The sequence below is a fragment of the Armigeres subalbatus genome, chromosome 3, assembly GCF_024139115.2.
Source record: "Armigeres subalbatus isolate Guangzhou_Male chromosome 3, GZ_Asu_2, whole genome shotgun sequence".
In the NCBI taxonomy this organism is placed as follows: Eukaryota; Metazoa; Arthropoda; class Insecta; order Diptera; family Culicidae; genus Armigeres; species Armigeres subalbatus.
The window spans coordinates 17,774,796-17,789,298 of NC_085141.1; the positions used below are offsets into that span (position 1 = coordinate 17,774,796).

Here is a 14,503-nt window from a genome sequence, read left to right on the forward strand (position 1 = left end):
TTTTCCACTTTTCACCAATCAAAACCCGAATGTGACACTTATGCCGCGAAATTCACTAGCCAAGCGAAAAATGTACGCATATTTGTCACACCGTTTACTGAGACGTGGTTGTTGTTAGTATTTGTTTTGACACTACGAGCGACGATTGTATTTCTTGGATGTGATTATTCGCTGACGGCAGAAGTGGAACCGGAAATGGAATATTTGAAACAATACGGACAATCTAGTGGCGAAGAATCGGAAGAGGACTTCCTCGGGTTCGATTTAGAAAATGAGGCAAATGAGCGTTTACCGTCTGCGGAGCCGGCAAACGTACTATTACCGGTCCCAGAGCTCAACCAATCGGTTTTCAGTGACAGTGGCGTAGTTTCCTTCCCCGGGACAAGTTTCCAAGGAAGAAACTCCGACGAAGAAACGGAAGCGAACTGGGAGCCAATGGAATGCAGTGCTGCTGCTCAAAGCTGTGATACGGATAGCTCTGGCAGTTTTTTCGAAGTGCGAACCAAGCGGAAATCCGGAAAAAAAACCAAAAAAGAAATGAAACGTGAAGATTCAGCTAAAAAACGGCACATGTCGCATACGGTCCGTCTGGACAATTGCGGATGCCTCAAAAAGTGCAACGATAAACTTACGCGTGATGACAGACTACAGTTCCATAAAGCGTATTGGGATCTGGATAATGTTGGTCAAGCAAATTTGATCCGGCGGTATGCACATCCAAAACTTGTCGGACGACGCCGGAGCCGTAAAGTGTCCACGGATTTGGTGAAACAACTTGCGGTAAATTGCACTCTTCCAAGCTCGAACGGTGACCCAGTGACTGTTTGCAGAAAGTTTTTTCTAAACACGATTGGTTATCGCGAAAATTGTGGGTAAATTGTTGAAAGCATTGCCTGTTGCTACATAATTTATTTATATGAAAAGTAGTAATGTAATTTACAGATGCATCCGGGCAGCTCGGGACGGACCTCCAGTAGATCGACGTGGGAAATACAAGAGAGATAAGAAAGCACGCGAGGCCATAAGGGAGCATTTATTTGGATATGGCCCAAGTATTTCCCACTATCGACGAGCTTATGCTCCCAACCGTCTTTATTTGCCATCGGATTTGACCGAAAAGTCCTTGCACGAGGACTATGAAGCCAAACAAAACTTCAAAGCAAGCTATTCGTTGTACTGTAAGGTCGTTAAAGAAAACAACATCTCGTTTGTGAAGCTCGGGCACGAAGAGTGTGAGGCGTGTACTGCTGCAGAGCTCCGTAACAAGGTGAATGGACACTCCGAAATTAAGGATTGTAGCTGCACCGACTGCTCTGGACATGCACTACATCTCCAACGTGCAAAGGAATCGCGAATGTCTTATCGAGATGATGGTGACAAAGTGCTGCCAGGAGTAGCAGTTTTTTCTGTGGATTTGCAAAAGGTAAGATCTTGGAAATGCCTAACTCAATCATTTATAAGTTTTGAATTTATTTTCTAGGTCATACAGCTCCCACGGTTGGATTGCTTCAAGAGCATTATTTTCTCGTAAAAGCTGCTGGTCTTTAATTAGAGCTTCGTGCCTGTTGGGCCTTACATATGAGCATTTTCATTGTCTGCGTGAATTTGGTCCGAGTCAATTAATGGTCGCACAGCCACCGAAATCATCAGATGCTTTTTCAAAGTTATTATGAAGAACGCTGATATGAAGACAATTATCTTTTGGTTGGATAATTGTAGTTCGCAAAATAAGAACTGGAATTTATTCCAACACATTATCCTACTGATAAACAGTAATGAAATTCAGGTCGAGCGCATACTGTTTAAGTACTTCGAATCAGGACATACGTTCATGGCCGCTGACTCTTTCCATGCGGCAGTTGAATCAAAAATGCGTCATGAACGTGTCGTCAGTTTCGAAAACTTCAAGTCTGTGGTTGGCAATGCGAAGAACAATGTTGACGTACTAGATATGCAAGCAACTGACTTCTTCAAAGCTAAGCTCACCGTTTCGCAGTACACGATAAACCAGTGCAAGTCCCGCCCGTACGTGGACTACATGCGGAAAGTGGTGAATGAAAAAGGCCGTCTTAAACTTGGATACGCAGATAACATCAACAGGGAAGACCTTAAATACTGCAAGTTGTTTTCCAAGAAGCAATTTAAGTTGGTTGTGAAGGATTCGTTCTCTATTGCGACAAACGTACGTTGGCAAAATGCTCCTCAAGGAATTGAAGAAGAAAAGAAAACTTCCCTCCTGAAAGTGGTTCTACCTGTTATTACCGAAGAGGAAAAAAAATAAAATAAATAAATATTATCGCTATAACATGTCAAAATAATTATGAGTTTTATTCAGGGAAAAAATGGGTTTGTTTAAGGGTTCCTTTTTATCAGTTTTTACGGGCCTTCAATATTTTAAGTATGTCACAGTTTCACATCGCTTTCTCCTAAGAGGCCGTTCGCATTATAGGAGGAGCGATGTTAGACAATATAATACCTCCACTCCTCCTTTATGGACAACCGTCCATATGAATTCTAAAAGTTGGGAAAGGACCGTGCATACCTACCCGCCACCATTTTAAGCTATCCACGTAGATTGTAGATGGCCTCTAAAAGCATGGCATATTTTATGGACGGTTTTCACGCTGTGTTATGTGTCTCTTTGTGTAATCGTTATATCTCTTTTTTTTAGTGTGACAAATATGCGTCCATTTATCCCAGTGTGACAAACATGCGTCCATTTGTTCAAATGTGACAAATTGACTTCGGATTTTTTTTTCGAAACCTCTGTGCTTTGACAAAATATTTCAAAAATACGTATCAAAATATGACGTTAGACATAAAAACCTCAAAAATGTTCAAATGTAACATGTGACATTTATGCGTCCAACGGCATGCTGAGATGTTAAGACAAAGTAAGCATTGATGCCTCGGTAGAATGCCGTTCAACCGTAACGTCATACTGCAACGGTAAGCGTATCTGGTGCAGTTGGTAGGGCGTTTTGCTGATAATCACAGTGTCATGATATCGAATCGTACAGAAATTGAACAAAACAACGTTTTTTTAAGAATCTGACAAGAGCAATTGTTTGTAACTTCAAACACGTTACAATTAATAAGGTGAGTTGAGTTGAGACGAATTCGTACAATTCCATTAAATTTCATCACTTGATTGTACCTTTGACAGATACGTATCACGTAAACACTTAATTTTTTTTACCGCTATATTAGCAATTTGTTAACTTTTACCGAGATTCGCACAGCCGAGCCCTAGCAAATATATTTTTGCTAAGATTTATGTCAAAGTTGCCGAAAACCAGCAAAAACTGTGCCGAAGCCCAGCTAACAAATGCCATTCTTGCCGAGCTGCAGAAATAAAAACTCACTGTTTAGGTAGAAAGACCCAACACAAACCATCTACTTCATTTCACGGTTACGCAGTATTTATTTATAGAAACGATTTTATTCGTTGTCCAACGTTTCGACACGGGAATTGTGTCTTCCTCAGAGGGCATCGTCATACTTAGACAGGAATGCACCCCTCTGATGTTAAGTGTCAAAAAAAAAACTTTTAATCACTTCGTCAAGATCCATTAGTATATAAAACTGTTACGCCCTTTTCGAATGTTGGTATAGATTTGTGGATATAAATCTACACGTAACGTTAATGCTGAATGGTATTTTTGCCATAAGTCATGGAAAGACCCTTATAATGCGATAAGTGGCATATGTATAATCCATGCAAAAATAGATATTAGAAGATTATGAACAACGAGCAACGAGAGTTGCAAATAGTCAATTTGTAGAGTAATGATAATGAATAAAAGCAGTTAATATTCAACAGAGGAAAAACTTACCTTGAACACGAGATGGAACTTCGAGATAGCTGCAAACGTATGAGAAAAACTCTTCGATCCTAGATTCAACAGTGTTTGTACGAAAACATCAATCTTTAGTGGATTGAAGGTCGACTCGACCATGTCGTTCTCGGAAGTCTCCCGCGGGTTGGGCAAATCCTTCAGCTCGTTGAGCACATCCTCCGGAGTGCACTTCTGTCGGATTGCCACCACCAACTTGTGGGCAGATGCAGTACCAGGCAGTGCAGCTGAAAGAAATAAAAATGTGGAAAAAATCAAATTAATACGTTTATTTACCAAAAACACCGCTTGCCTTTCTACATGTGAACATAAGTTAAAAACTCTAAAGCATTTTTCTTTTAGATAAGTACAATCGCCATAAATTCAAATCATAACAGCGAACGTTGATTATGCTTCAAAAAGTGAAAACATGTTGCATATTATCCACCATGCATGGTCCATCGAATCCTTGCGGTGCGGTGGATCTTTCTCGTGGCTGACGAGCCGATAGGTACCTATTACGCGATAGGGCATCGGACAACACCGTAGCATGAGAGAGAAAACCTAACTACTTTTACTACAAGATCAAATAAACAGTTTGCTGTGGAGGCGAGTAGATGCACCTGCTAATCATAATCGCGCGCATTCAGACAGGTGGCACGTACATATGCCTAGGACTCGGTTTAGGATGAGAAATGCAGCAACACCCGCGAAAATGGTTGGCGCTTTACCAAGATATCTACGAAGCTAAGCGGTACCTAGAGCGGGGGCGACGGAGTGGAAAATATCCCTCATAGACAGAGCAACTTACATTCGAATGATTTTTCTACAACAAGCCACTATGTCATGTGATTTATTGGAAAATTTAAAAAATGAATACCAAAAAGGTCACAACAACAAGTCGATGGAATATTGGATCTGTAGCTCAGCAGTAAGATTCACATCTACAGCACAGACTATGCTGAGGATAGGCTAGTTAGAAATTTGGAAATTCATAACTTTTTTTTGCGACCTCACATCCTTCAATAGGTCATTGGAAAACCAAAAACGTTGAGTAGCAACTCGGTAAAAATAATACTCAAGAAAATTTAACAACGGGCATCCATAGATGGCCATTTAAATGAGAGATGACTTTTGGATGCGGAAAAAGGGATGAAAGAAGTTCAAAATGTTGACAGTTCTGCATTTTTTTCAAGACATTGAAAAAGAAAACCATTTTAACGGTGCTTAGCAACATTAAGGGAAGTTTTTAATACTTTTGTCCCTGAATAAATTTTCAACAAGAGAGAATTATTTGAGTATGCATTATTACTCTTAGTTTTTTCCTGCTGTATTTTTTTAATAGCGTATCGAACCTTGCAAAAGTAACGATTAAGCGATGAAATTGTCTGTTGGTTTGAATAATTGCTTAAATAACAGATAAACTGAAGTTGCAAAACTCCGACTCATCAAGCCCGATTCCAATCTTTCGTTTTACCTCTGCAGACACGCTGAAGCTTTCGACACCCACCCAATCAGCTCAGATTCTTCTCAATGCTCATTCCATCTAAAACATGATGTGGCGATAATCGTGAGAATGGTCAACACTTGCAAAAAAACAACATGGTTCCAACTCGTCTAACAGACGAGCGTCGCATTGGAAACCCCTTTTTAATTGAAAACAATTACAACCCACATCTTCAATTCTTCGTTCTTTCACAGTTGACTTCTCGAGCGCATAATTAAAGTACCTTTTTTTTGCGGCATAAAATTACGTAACATGCGCGTACTACTTGCTCTTTTGCCGGTAGCTTCCTGCAACTACCAAAGCGTCAAGCAGATTAAATTATGCATAAAATATAACCAAAATATGACTGCGCCTGGTAGCCAAGCATCATCGTTGTATAATTAATTAAATGAAAACCTCGCTGGAAAACAGAAATCAGTGTGGAGCTTCGGACATTTAACTTGATGATGAAGTCATTTGACCGACATGTGATGTGCAGCAAGCATTAACGAAGGAAAAACAAAAATGTGCATATTGGTAAGCCATGTTGTCATCGCGGACTCCGGACAGCGAACGACGTTTGACCTTGCCATTCAAGTGGGCATGGGGTGCTGGGGTCTATGATTCGGTACAAGTTAAAATCATGATAATTTTCTGAAGATTTTACTCATCTCTTAATAATGGATCAAGTTTAAATTGTTTTAAAGACAAGATAACAGAACATATTCCACGGCATGTCATTCCAATTGCTGGTAGAGAAGGATGATTCAAGGTTTAATAATTGAATCACCACTAAATGACCTTATAAAAAAAGTCACAGGATTTCTGCTATAATCAAAATAGAGTGTTTTAACAATGGTAATATGTAAGAAGAATGAATGAGCAGACATTAATAATAAGCCCTAGGAAAGGGAAAAGCCTTAAAATATCTTGACTCTGCAAAATACCAATCATTCGTGGGAAATATTCAGTTTCTAAATCCAACAGCTGGACAAATGTCGTTTGAATTGAGAACATTCGATTTATCGATTTTTCGGCGTTGAAATCAAATGCTTTTAACTCATTGTCATCATCGATCCTCTGCTCCATTTGTATATATTTTTTTTTATTTTTATGAAATTTTAATTACTTCAATGATTGTATAATTTCACGCCAATTAAAGCTGTCTTCGTGACGACCAAAGAGTGAATGCAAACGGTTATTCCTGCATAGAGGCTGACGTGGTGTGGGCAACCACCATCGTCCGAAAACTTCCCCTAGTATTAACTCAAGTCAACTGGTTTGTCATAAAGTGTAACTGACTTCCTTCTATCGGTTGCATTATTTCAGCTGATAGATACGCTGACTGCTCATTCTCTTTCGAAACATAAAAAAAAAACAAAACAACTTGCGATGTGCGATATGAACGGACATAATTTTCCGCCATAACAACTTGCTTTTCTTTTCACTGTTGCACCTTCATCGCTGCATAAATCTGCTTGCTAAATCGATGGAATGGAATGTGCAACTGTTTTCCTCAACCTCCGTGTTGCCGCCTCCCGCCAACCTTGCACGCACAATAAAGTCCACCATTCAAGGCCGTTGTTGTTCGAATATATTTTTTACGGAAAATAGTTTTGCTACTGGTTGACCGCCCTATGATACTATATATTCAGACAAACAGACGTTCGCGATTTTTTAATCGTTCACTGATTTAACGGCCGATAGAAATGATCACTAGTTGGCTAAGTGACACCGCGTGATAAGTGAATTGATTTTGTTAAAGTTTGACGTATGCTTATCACTGCCTTGGTCAGATCGATTTGAATAACAAATGTCGACAGTGTTTGCGCGGCGATTAATTTCAATGGCCAATGTTCCACGTGTTATGTCCGATTGTCTGTGTTATGTATGGATTCGGTTTGGTATGCATTAAGAGAAGCATTTGTTGGTTGTTAAATGGACATTCACTTCAAGGTGAAATAGCGAAAGAAGCAAAAACCTCCATGATTGCAGGTGCGAAAATTTGATGAATGAACCTGTTTTGTTAAGTGTGAAATATCTTTTAAAATCCTAATAAAAATATTATTTTATGTCCAAATTCACTACAAAAATATACACAAAATATACAAGTAACAAAATACGGACTTACGTTAGACAATATTTCTAAATAGTTTTCCTTCTATTCAAAAATAAAATTAAGAACAGATAGTTGATTCAGAAGATACTTTAAGTCGTCAATAATAGTGAGATTAAAACCTTATTTGCCTGTCTTGGGTAAGAGTACTTGAAATGGCAAATCAGAGTCGTTGGACAAAAAAAATATCCACTTCAACAGAATGAAAAGATCGTTCATTTAAGAACCATTTATACATGCAAATGAACATATTTTAGGTAATTACATCATTTTTATAACAACAAACTAGCATCACTCGGCTCAATAGAGTAAATTCCTTGAACGTGACACCCTGAAACCATTCAATCTTGTAGGTAAAATCTTTGAATTGTGCATAGAAGCATAACTGTCCCACCTTTGCTTCGATTGCTATCTATATGGAACAAATATGCTTTTATGGGCAATAAAACTGTATTTTACGCAGCCAATGATTAATCACAATGACATTTGTTTAAAATGCCTTAAGAGAGACCCAACTACATTGCATCATAATCGCATCCGACCCCGACTTCCTTAACGGTTCGTTTCTTTTGCAAATAACAGATCTTCCAAGCTCGTAGGCATTGACTGGGGTTGTCTGATGTCACCTATTGTGCTTGCTTATGAAAACAAACTGGTGTTGGGTTGACATAACACGGAACTTTGAAAACGCCGCGCCGCCTATGTATGTAGATTCTTCCGGAGAATTAGTTCCACCTGCGTCCAAATTCGAAGAAACAATGCATTCACCCTTCCAAACTTTTTTGGTTCGCTTGGTTCAGCAACAAAATGGAAAGTGAGAGACCACCAACAATTCCATTAAACTTCCCTTGCTTACTTCGGTTAACAGCAAATCCATCATGTTATCGATTTATGTACCTCGAGCTCCAGCACGATAGGCACACGATCATCGATCATCGCGTGTAATGCACTTTCCTTGGCAGCAATCTGTTTACTACATTCTTTTGCCCACTATGCTACTGATTTCGAGTTCAACAGTTGGCGAAGTTTTTTCAAAGCAGCGGTATTTGTTTTTTTTTTCGCGATTAAAAATTTTGTTGAGCGTTTCTGTAAAATTTCAAACTTTTCACCAAACCTGCACCGTTGGCACGGATGTGGACGAACGAAAGGATCAGTTGCTGCGAAAGATTGCGTTAATGGAAAGTGAACATTTTTTGTAGCTGCCCTATGCTCGCTGATGAGTTGCGTGCAGGAGAAATGCATTTCGTCTGCATTGGATTTCGCTTCTGTTGGCCAGAGGTGGTATGCCACTGATTAGTCGAAAGGATGTGTCCGATTGTTTACAACACAAGGTGCACATATTAGCGGAGGCACTTAATTTATGGCATTAAGGCATTTGGTTCGGCACCCCAATGAAAATCATGATCTTCAATAAAGAAACTAGTCCTAGTCCGAAAAAATATTCGGTGACCAATATATTTTTTTTTATTATAAAAGGTAAATAAAAAAATTCCGACGTGTAAATTTTTGAAAATTGAAATGCTTTAACAAATAGGTAGTTGTTTAGTTTATTCATCATTTCATTAGGCGAATGAGTACTATCACATTCAATTCCACCACTTGGTAGGGGTATATATTAGCATAAGCATATGATAATTTGTGGCACGGCAAATTCTGGGTAAAGCGTACCATTGGTATTTCGCGTACCTGAAGGAATAAAAAAGACCCCATTTAGCGGTCCTTAGTCTCTTACCCAGCAACTCCTATCCCTACTCCCTCGCAGCGCTGGCCGGAATACGAGCAACCTCAGGGAAGATCGGGTAACCAACCCCGGTGGGAACTATGGTCGTATGCTGACAGGAAAGGGGGGATTTGCTCATCTCCGGAGGAGCAAATCTCATCTAGCGTCTGTTCTCCATGTTAGGAGCGGCTCACAACATCGGCTGTTCCCCATGTTATGGGCGGCTGATCATCGTCCGAGTGCCAGCGAGGGACCCTAAACTAAACTGTGGACACCACGCTGCATCGTGTCAGCATCGAGAAGGCCCCTTCAACGCGATGTAGGTAGCGCGACCCTGGTAAGGTAACCTACCGAAGATTCTACAGTTACCAAGAAAGGCAAAAGTATAGCAAACGGATTGATTCAACGGCAACAGACCCGGCAACGAATATGTAAGGGACAAAGATTGGAAAGTCGGATCTTGGAACGTGAGAACTTTGAATGAACCCGTACGTGTTGGACTCCTGGCTCATGAGCTGCAGAAGGTCGGCGTGAGTGTGACAGCAATCCAGGAAATACGGTGGCCCAGAGCTGGAGAACGTGAATTCCGGGCGGTGGATCCCATAACGAACACTTCATTCAAGTACTACATCTACTATAGCGACGGTGACAGAGCAGAACGAAGAGTTGGTTTCATGGTGATCGGGAAGCAGATGAAGCGTGTTATCCGGTGGAAGCGACCGCATTTGCGTGTTGAGAATGAAGGGCAAATTCTTCAACTATAGCCTGATCACCATATATGCCCCTACAGGGCTGGTAGCGACCAATGTCGCTCAAAATAGTGACTTTAGTGACCAAAGCTGACGAAAAAAGGGACCAAATAGTGACTTTCAGTTGCAAAAAAAGTGACTAAATAGTGACCTTCAGTTTCAGTTGCAAGTTCGATGAGACAAAATCAAGCGTTTTTGGGTCGAAGGAGAATCTATTTTTTTGTAATTTGTGGCGAGAACATCTTTCACTCACCACTTTTTCATAACGAACTCAGAAGAGGAACGAAAATCGTGCACGCTATCTTTTATCTACTCAGTGGCTAAGTAAAATTGTATTGCCCTCTCTTTTAATCCCACTAAATCAAGACAAAATTTTCAAAACGACTTATCTGCTTTTGTAAACAAAGATTCAAACGACGATTTGACGAATTTGATAGCACCCCCACGCAAACCAAAACTATCAACAGGTAGCGGAATCCTTCACCTATGTATTGATGGTATTGGTTTGCGTGGGAGAGCTATCAGATTCGTCAAATCGTCGTTTGAATCTTTGTTAACAAAAGCAGATAAGTCGTTTTGAAAATTTTGTCTTGAAATATCCGTCAAAAGCAGGGCTACCGTCAAATGGGGGGAAGATGATCATAGAGGTGAAGATGATCATTTGATGTGTCAGTCAAAAGTGCCAATTTTTTTTATTAAATTATTCATCAAACCAAGGATGTTAACGATCATTCAGTAATTTGCGTTCGATCATTTAGTAATTTGTCAATAACACATTCCAGAAGCTGAATTTCAAATCATGTTGTATGGTGGACTTCTAGTGCGAAGGTTTTTCTACAACTTTGCCTAATGGTTCGTTATTTGAATTCAACTAATAACGGAGTTAGAGCACTAGTTGCAGTAACTTAAACTAAATGATTGGAATTTTGTTATCATTTAGTCTAAGTTACTGAAACTATAGCTATAACTCCGTTACTAGTGGAATTCAAACAACGAACCATTAGGCAGAGTTGTAGAAAAACCTTCGCACTAGAAATCCACCATACAACATATTTTGAAATTCAGCTTCTGGAATGTGTTATTGACAAACTACTAAATGATCGAACGCAAATTACTGAATGATCGTTAACACCCTTGCATCAAACAGTTCTGCTGTTGAGATTTCGGTAAAATTTTACCGAATTCGGCGATTTATTTTAAGTGTGTAGGTCATAATGATTTTAGTAGAGCTGTCTTGATCAACTTCACCCCAAACCAGATTACTCAAAAAATGTGTGATAATTTAATTTATTTTTATAAATTTCAAAAAAATAAAGTTGTTGATTATTGCAACGTATAGCAGTACATGTTTTGAAAATATTTGTTTCGATTTAAAATGTAAGCACACGTTGTTATTGCATATTTTGTCTTAAAAATTATCATCTTCCCCCCAGTTGACGGTACTCAAAATTATGAGTAGTCCTGCGTGTAAATCAAATGTTTGCGCCACTGGAAGTGAGCGAAACATGGTTATTACTCATAAGACCTGTTTTTCTTTCCCGAAAAATGATTTCTCGACAAAAATCTGCGTGAATGACCGTCCTCTTTTCGTGAGAATGAGTCAAAATTACGATCACGGGATTAGCTGAACACCTATACTTAATAAAGATGCAGATTTGCTTTAGGTGCCACGGAAGTTTTAGGAATTTTTAGTGCGAAAGGAACAACAGTACAAATCGTTTTAGGAGAAAACGTAACAAACATTATGAAGATTCAGTTACAACGAGCCTGGGATTGAACACTCGACCTCCTGCTTATAATGCAGGACCATCGGGCTCGTCTTCAAATTCAAAAGTTATCAAAAGCTAACAAATCTAACAAAAGCTAATAGAAAAATCACTATTTTTCGTATTGGAATCTTTTCCATTTATGCAATTTCAAATGTATAAAGTTTCATCATAATATATTTTCGAAAATTCTAAAATATTGATCAAAATGCATGTTGGGAGGGAAAATGGGCTTTTATTTTCTTATGTTCTAAAAACAAAATTACTTTGGGAATCCCTTACATATTTAATGTATCGCCCCTCAATTCGGTTGCAGTGCAATCATAGATGCAAATATCATTATTTCGATTTAAACATAAATATTTTTATTCTATTTTGGTCCTTAATGGGGAAGAAGAACGTCCCGAAACGGAACATAAAAATCAAATGAAGTGTCGACTATAGGGACGCAAATTCCTATTATGGACCCCCAGAGGGTCTACTGAAGGGCGAATTCAGTCAGACTTTAAAATGTCAATTTCAACGAATAACGTCATGTATTTGAGTATTTTATGTATGTATGTATCGTGAAAAGGAGATGCAGAACTTAGTATTAGATGTCAAGCAGAACCAATATGTTGAACATTTCTACTCCTAATGACAAAAAGAGCAAAATTTTGCAACTAGGGGGTCCACTATTGGGCATTTTACCCTAGTTGATTTTTTGGAGCTGTCAAAAGTCGAATTTCAAAATATTCGAAGGGTATTGTTCCTCTATAAAGAACTTGCTTTAATGAAGGTAGAAAGGTGCTCTATGAACTTCTACATATTTTTTCTCCAAAATACGCAGATTTTCTGACTTGCTGTGCGTATAGACGAATCCAAGTAAAAATAAGAAGAAGACACACGACGGTGTTAACATTGACAGATACTACAGCACAGCATAGGAAGATTATTTTGAAACGCTTATAATAAATTCTAGACCAATTGTAATTAAAATCCGATTGAAGTACGATACGGAAAAAGTTCTGAATAACATATTTATTACAATTAGGTACATAAGCTTGTCTCAATTTTTTGTATATTTTCCAAAAATGTATCAATCATACAGTTTGGAACTTTTTCCGTATCACACAAAAATCAGATTTTAATGACATTTTGTCTAGAATTTATCATAAGCACTAAAATTATCTTCCTATGCAGTGCTGTAGGATCTGTCAATGTTAACGTGTCTTCTTATTTTTACTTGGATTGTCTATTCATGAATGATTTTTGCTATGGAATTCGTGGGGAGACTTTGTCCTCTTTTATATGATATATACTAAATAAATACATTTTTTGACAAACTCTTCAGTACATTTGTCAAATCTACAAATCCACTTATCCACTTTAGAACAATTTATATTTTCTTGAATTTTGTTTTGTATGAGTTTTTTTTGCCAAGTTTTTGTTTGATTGACTAATGAGGGATCTAGTCTCCTTCTGTTAAGACAACAACATAAAATTGATTGACTAATGAGGGATCTAGTCTCCTCCTGTTGAGACAACAACTATATATCCATATATTATCCATATATCCTAAAATTGTGATGGAATGTTGGAATTTTTATCAGTACAGATAATTTAACATATTTATGGCTTTATGATGTGAAAAAATGATAGGATTTGGTCATTGTTGGAAGAAGTTGTTCAAACTTTTCGTGACCACTAAAATTTCGTGACCATTATGACGGACCAAACACAGTAAATAATAGAGTAAATAAGGTTGTCAATCCAAAACATAACTCGCCACATAACGATCATTTGTCTAGAGGATCTATTAGAAAAATACGCTATAACAAAACTACTTTAATTCTTGGGGAGGATCAAGTCTCCCAAGTAGTCAAGGTCTCCCAAGAAATCAAGTCTCCCCACCTTCCTTTACTGTAGAAACTCTGATAGTTTAAAAAATCGAAATCGGCAGGTCTCCTGCTTGCAATATCATATACCATAAATTCTGGCGTAATACACCTCCAATTAGCTACTGGTGAAATGCCAATAAGAGCAGCGAGTAAAATGGCTGGCGAAATTTCTGAGCGAAAATTTTTCCGAGGTCTGTAATTCCACTTCCGCCATGAACAAAGCATCATCCGACGGATACATAAAGCTTCATTTAAAAATCTTAATTAATAAGTTCAAAATAGTTGAAAATAGTGACTTTTTGCGAATAAAAGTGACTTTAGTGACTTGAGGTCGAAAAAAGAGACTTTTTAGTGACTTGCCCGAAAAAAGTGACCAAGTCACTAAAAAGTGACCCGCTACCAGGCCTGCCTACGGTATCCATGACAAAAGGTCGAAAGACAAAGGGTCTAAAGGACAAAAGGTGGAAAGACAGAAGGTTGAAAAAACAAAAGGTCGAAAAGGGACAGAAGGTCGAAAGGACAAAAGGTCGAAAGGCACAGAAGATCGAAAAAAGGTCCATCAAGAACAAATTGAAAATAAGTCGAGTGTATTCCAAAAGAATTTATGAAATGCATTTAACTTCAAGCAGAAATAACACACTCATCTCATCAATCAAAGTTGAAGAATGAGCCGTTTTCAAAGAAGGAGTAGGGTAAATCACTACTTGGGCCTATGGACCCGATTCCCGGCTCACTGCACGGAAAACTAATGATTTATACTGTTTGGAAGCCGTTGGTTTATGATTGATAATTTTTAAGAAGTTTTCCATTTATCTCGCACAATACTCAATACTCAATACGAACGGGTTGACCGATATGCAATATTTTTTCCCTAATCAATTCGTTTTGGGATCCGCAAGGTTTTGTATTGTTACCAGCGGTAACATTTTGTTATTCTACTTAAATAATTA

The 14,503-nt window shown here is 38.4% G+C and overlaps 1 protein-coding gene across 1 annotated transcript in view; it reads right to left on the reverse strand.

The window, feature by feature from the left end:
* The window catches only part of LOC134225301 (nuclear cap-binding protein subunit 1), a 110,431-nt gene that overhangs the window by 16,738 nt on the left and 79,190 nt on the right, over positions 1–14,503 (reverse strand). Inside the window, exon 4 of the mRNA XM_062705257.1 lies at positions 3,837–4,084. Within this exon, the coding sequence (XP_062561241.1) occupies positions 3,837–4,084 (248 nt within the window). The remainder of the gene's footprint in view (positions 1–3,836; positions 4,085–14,503) is intronic.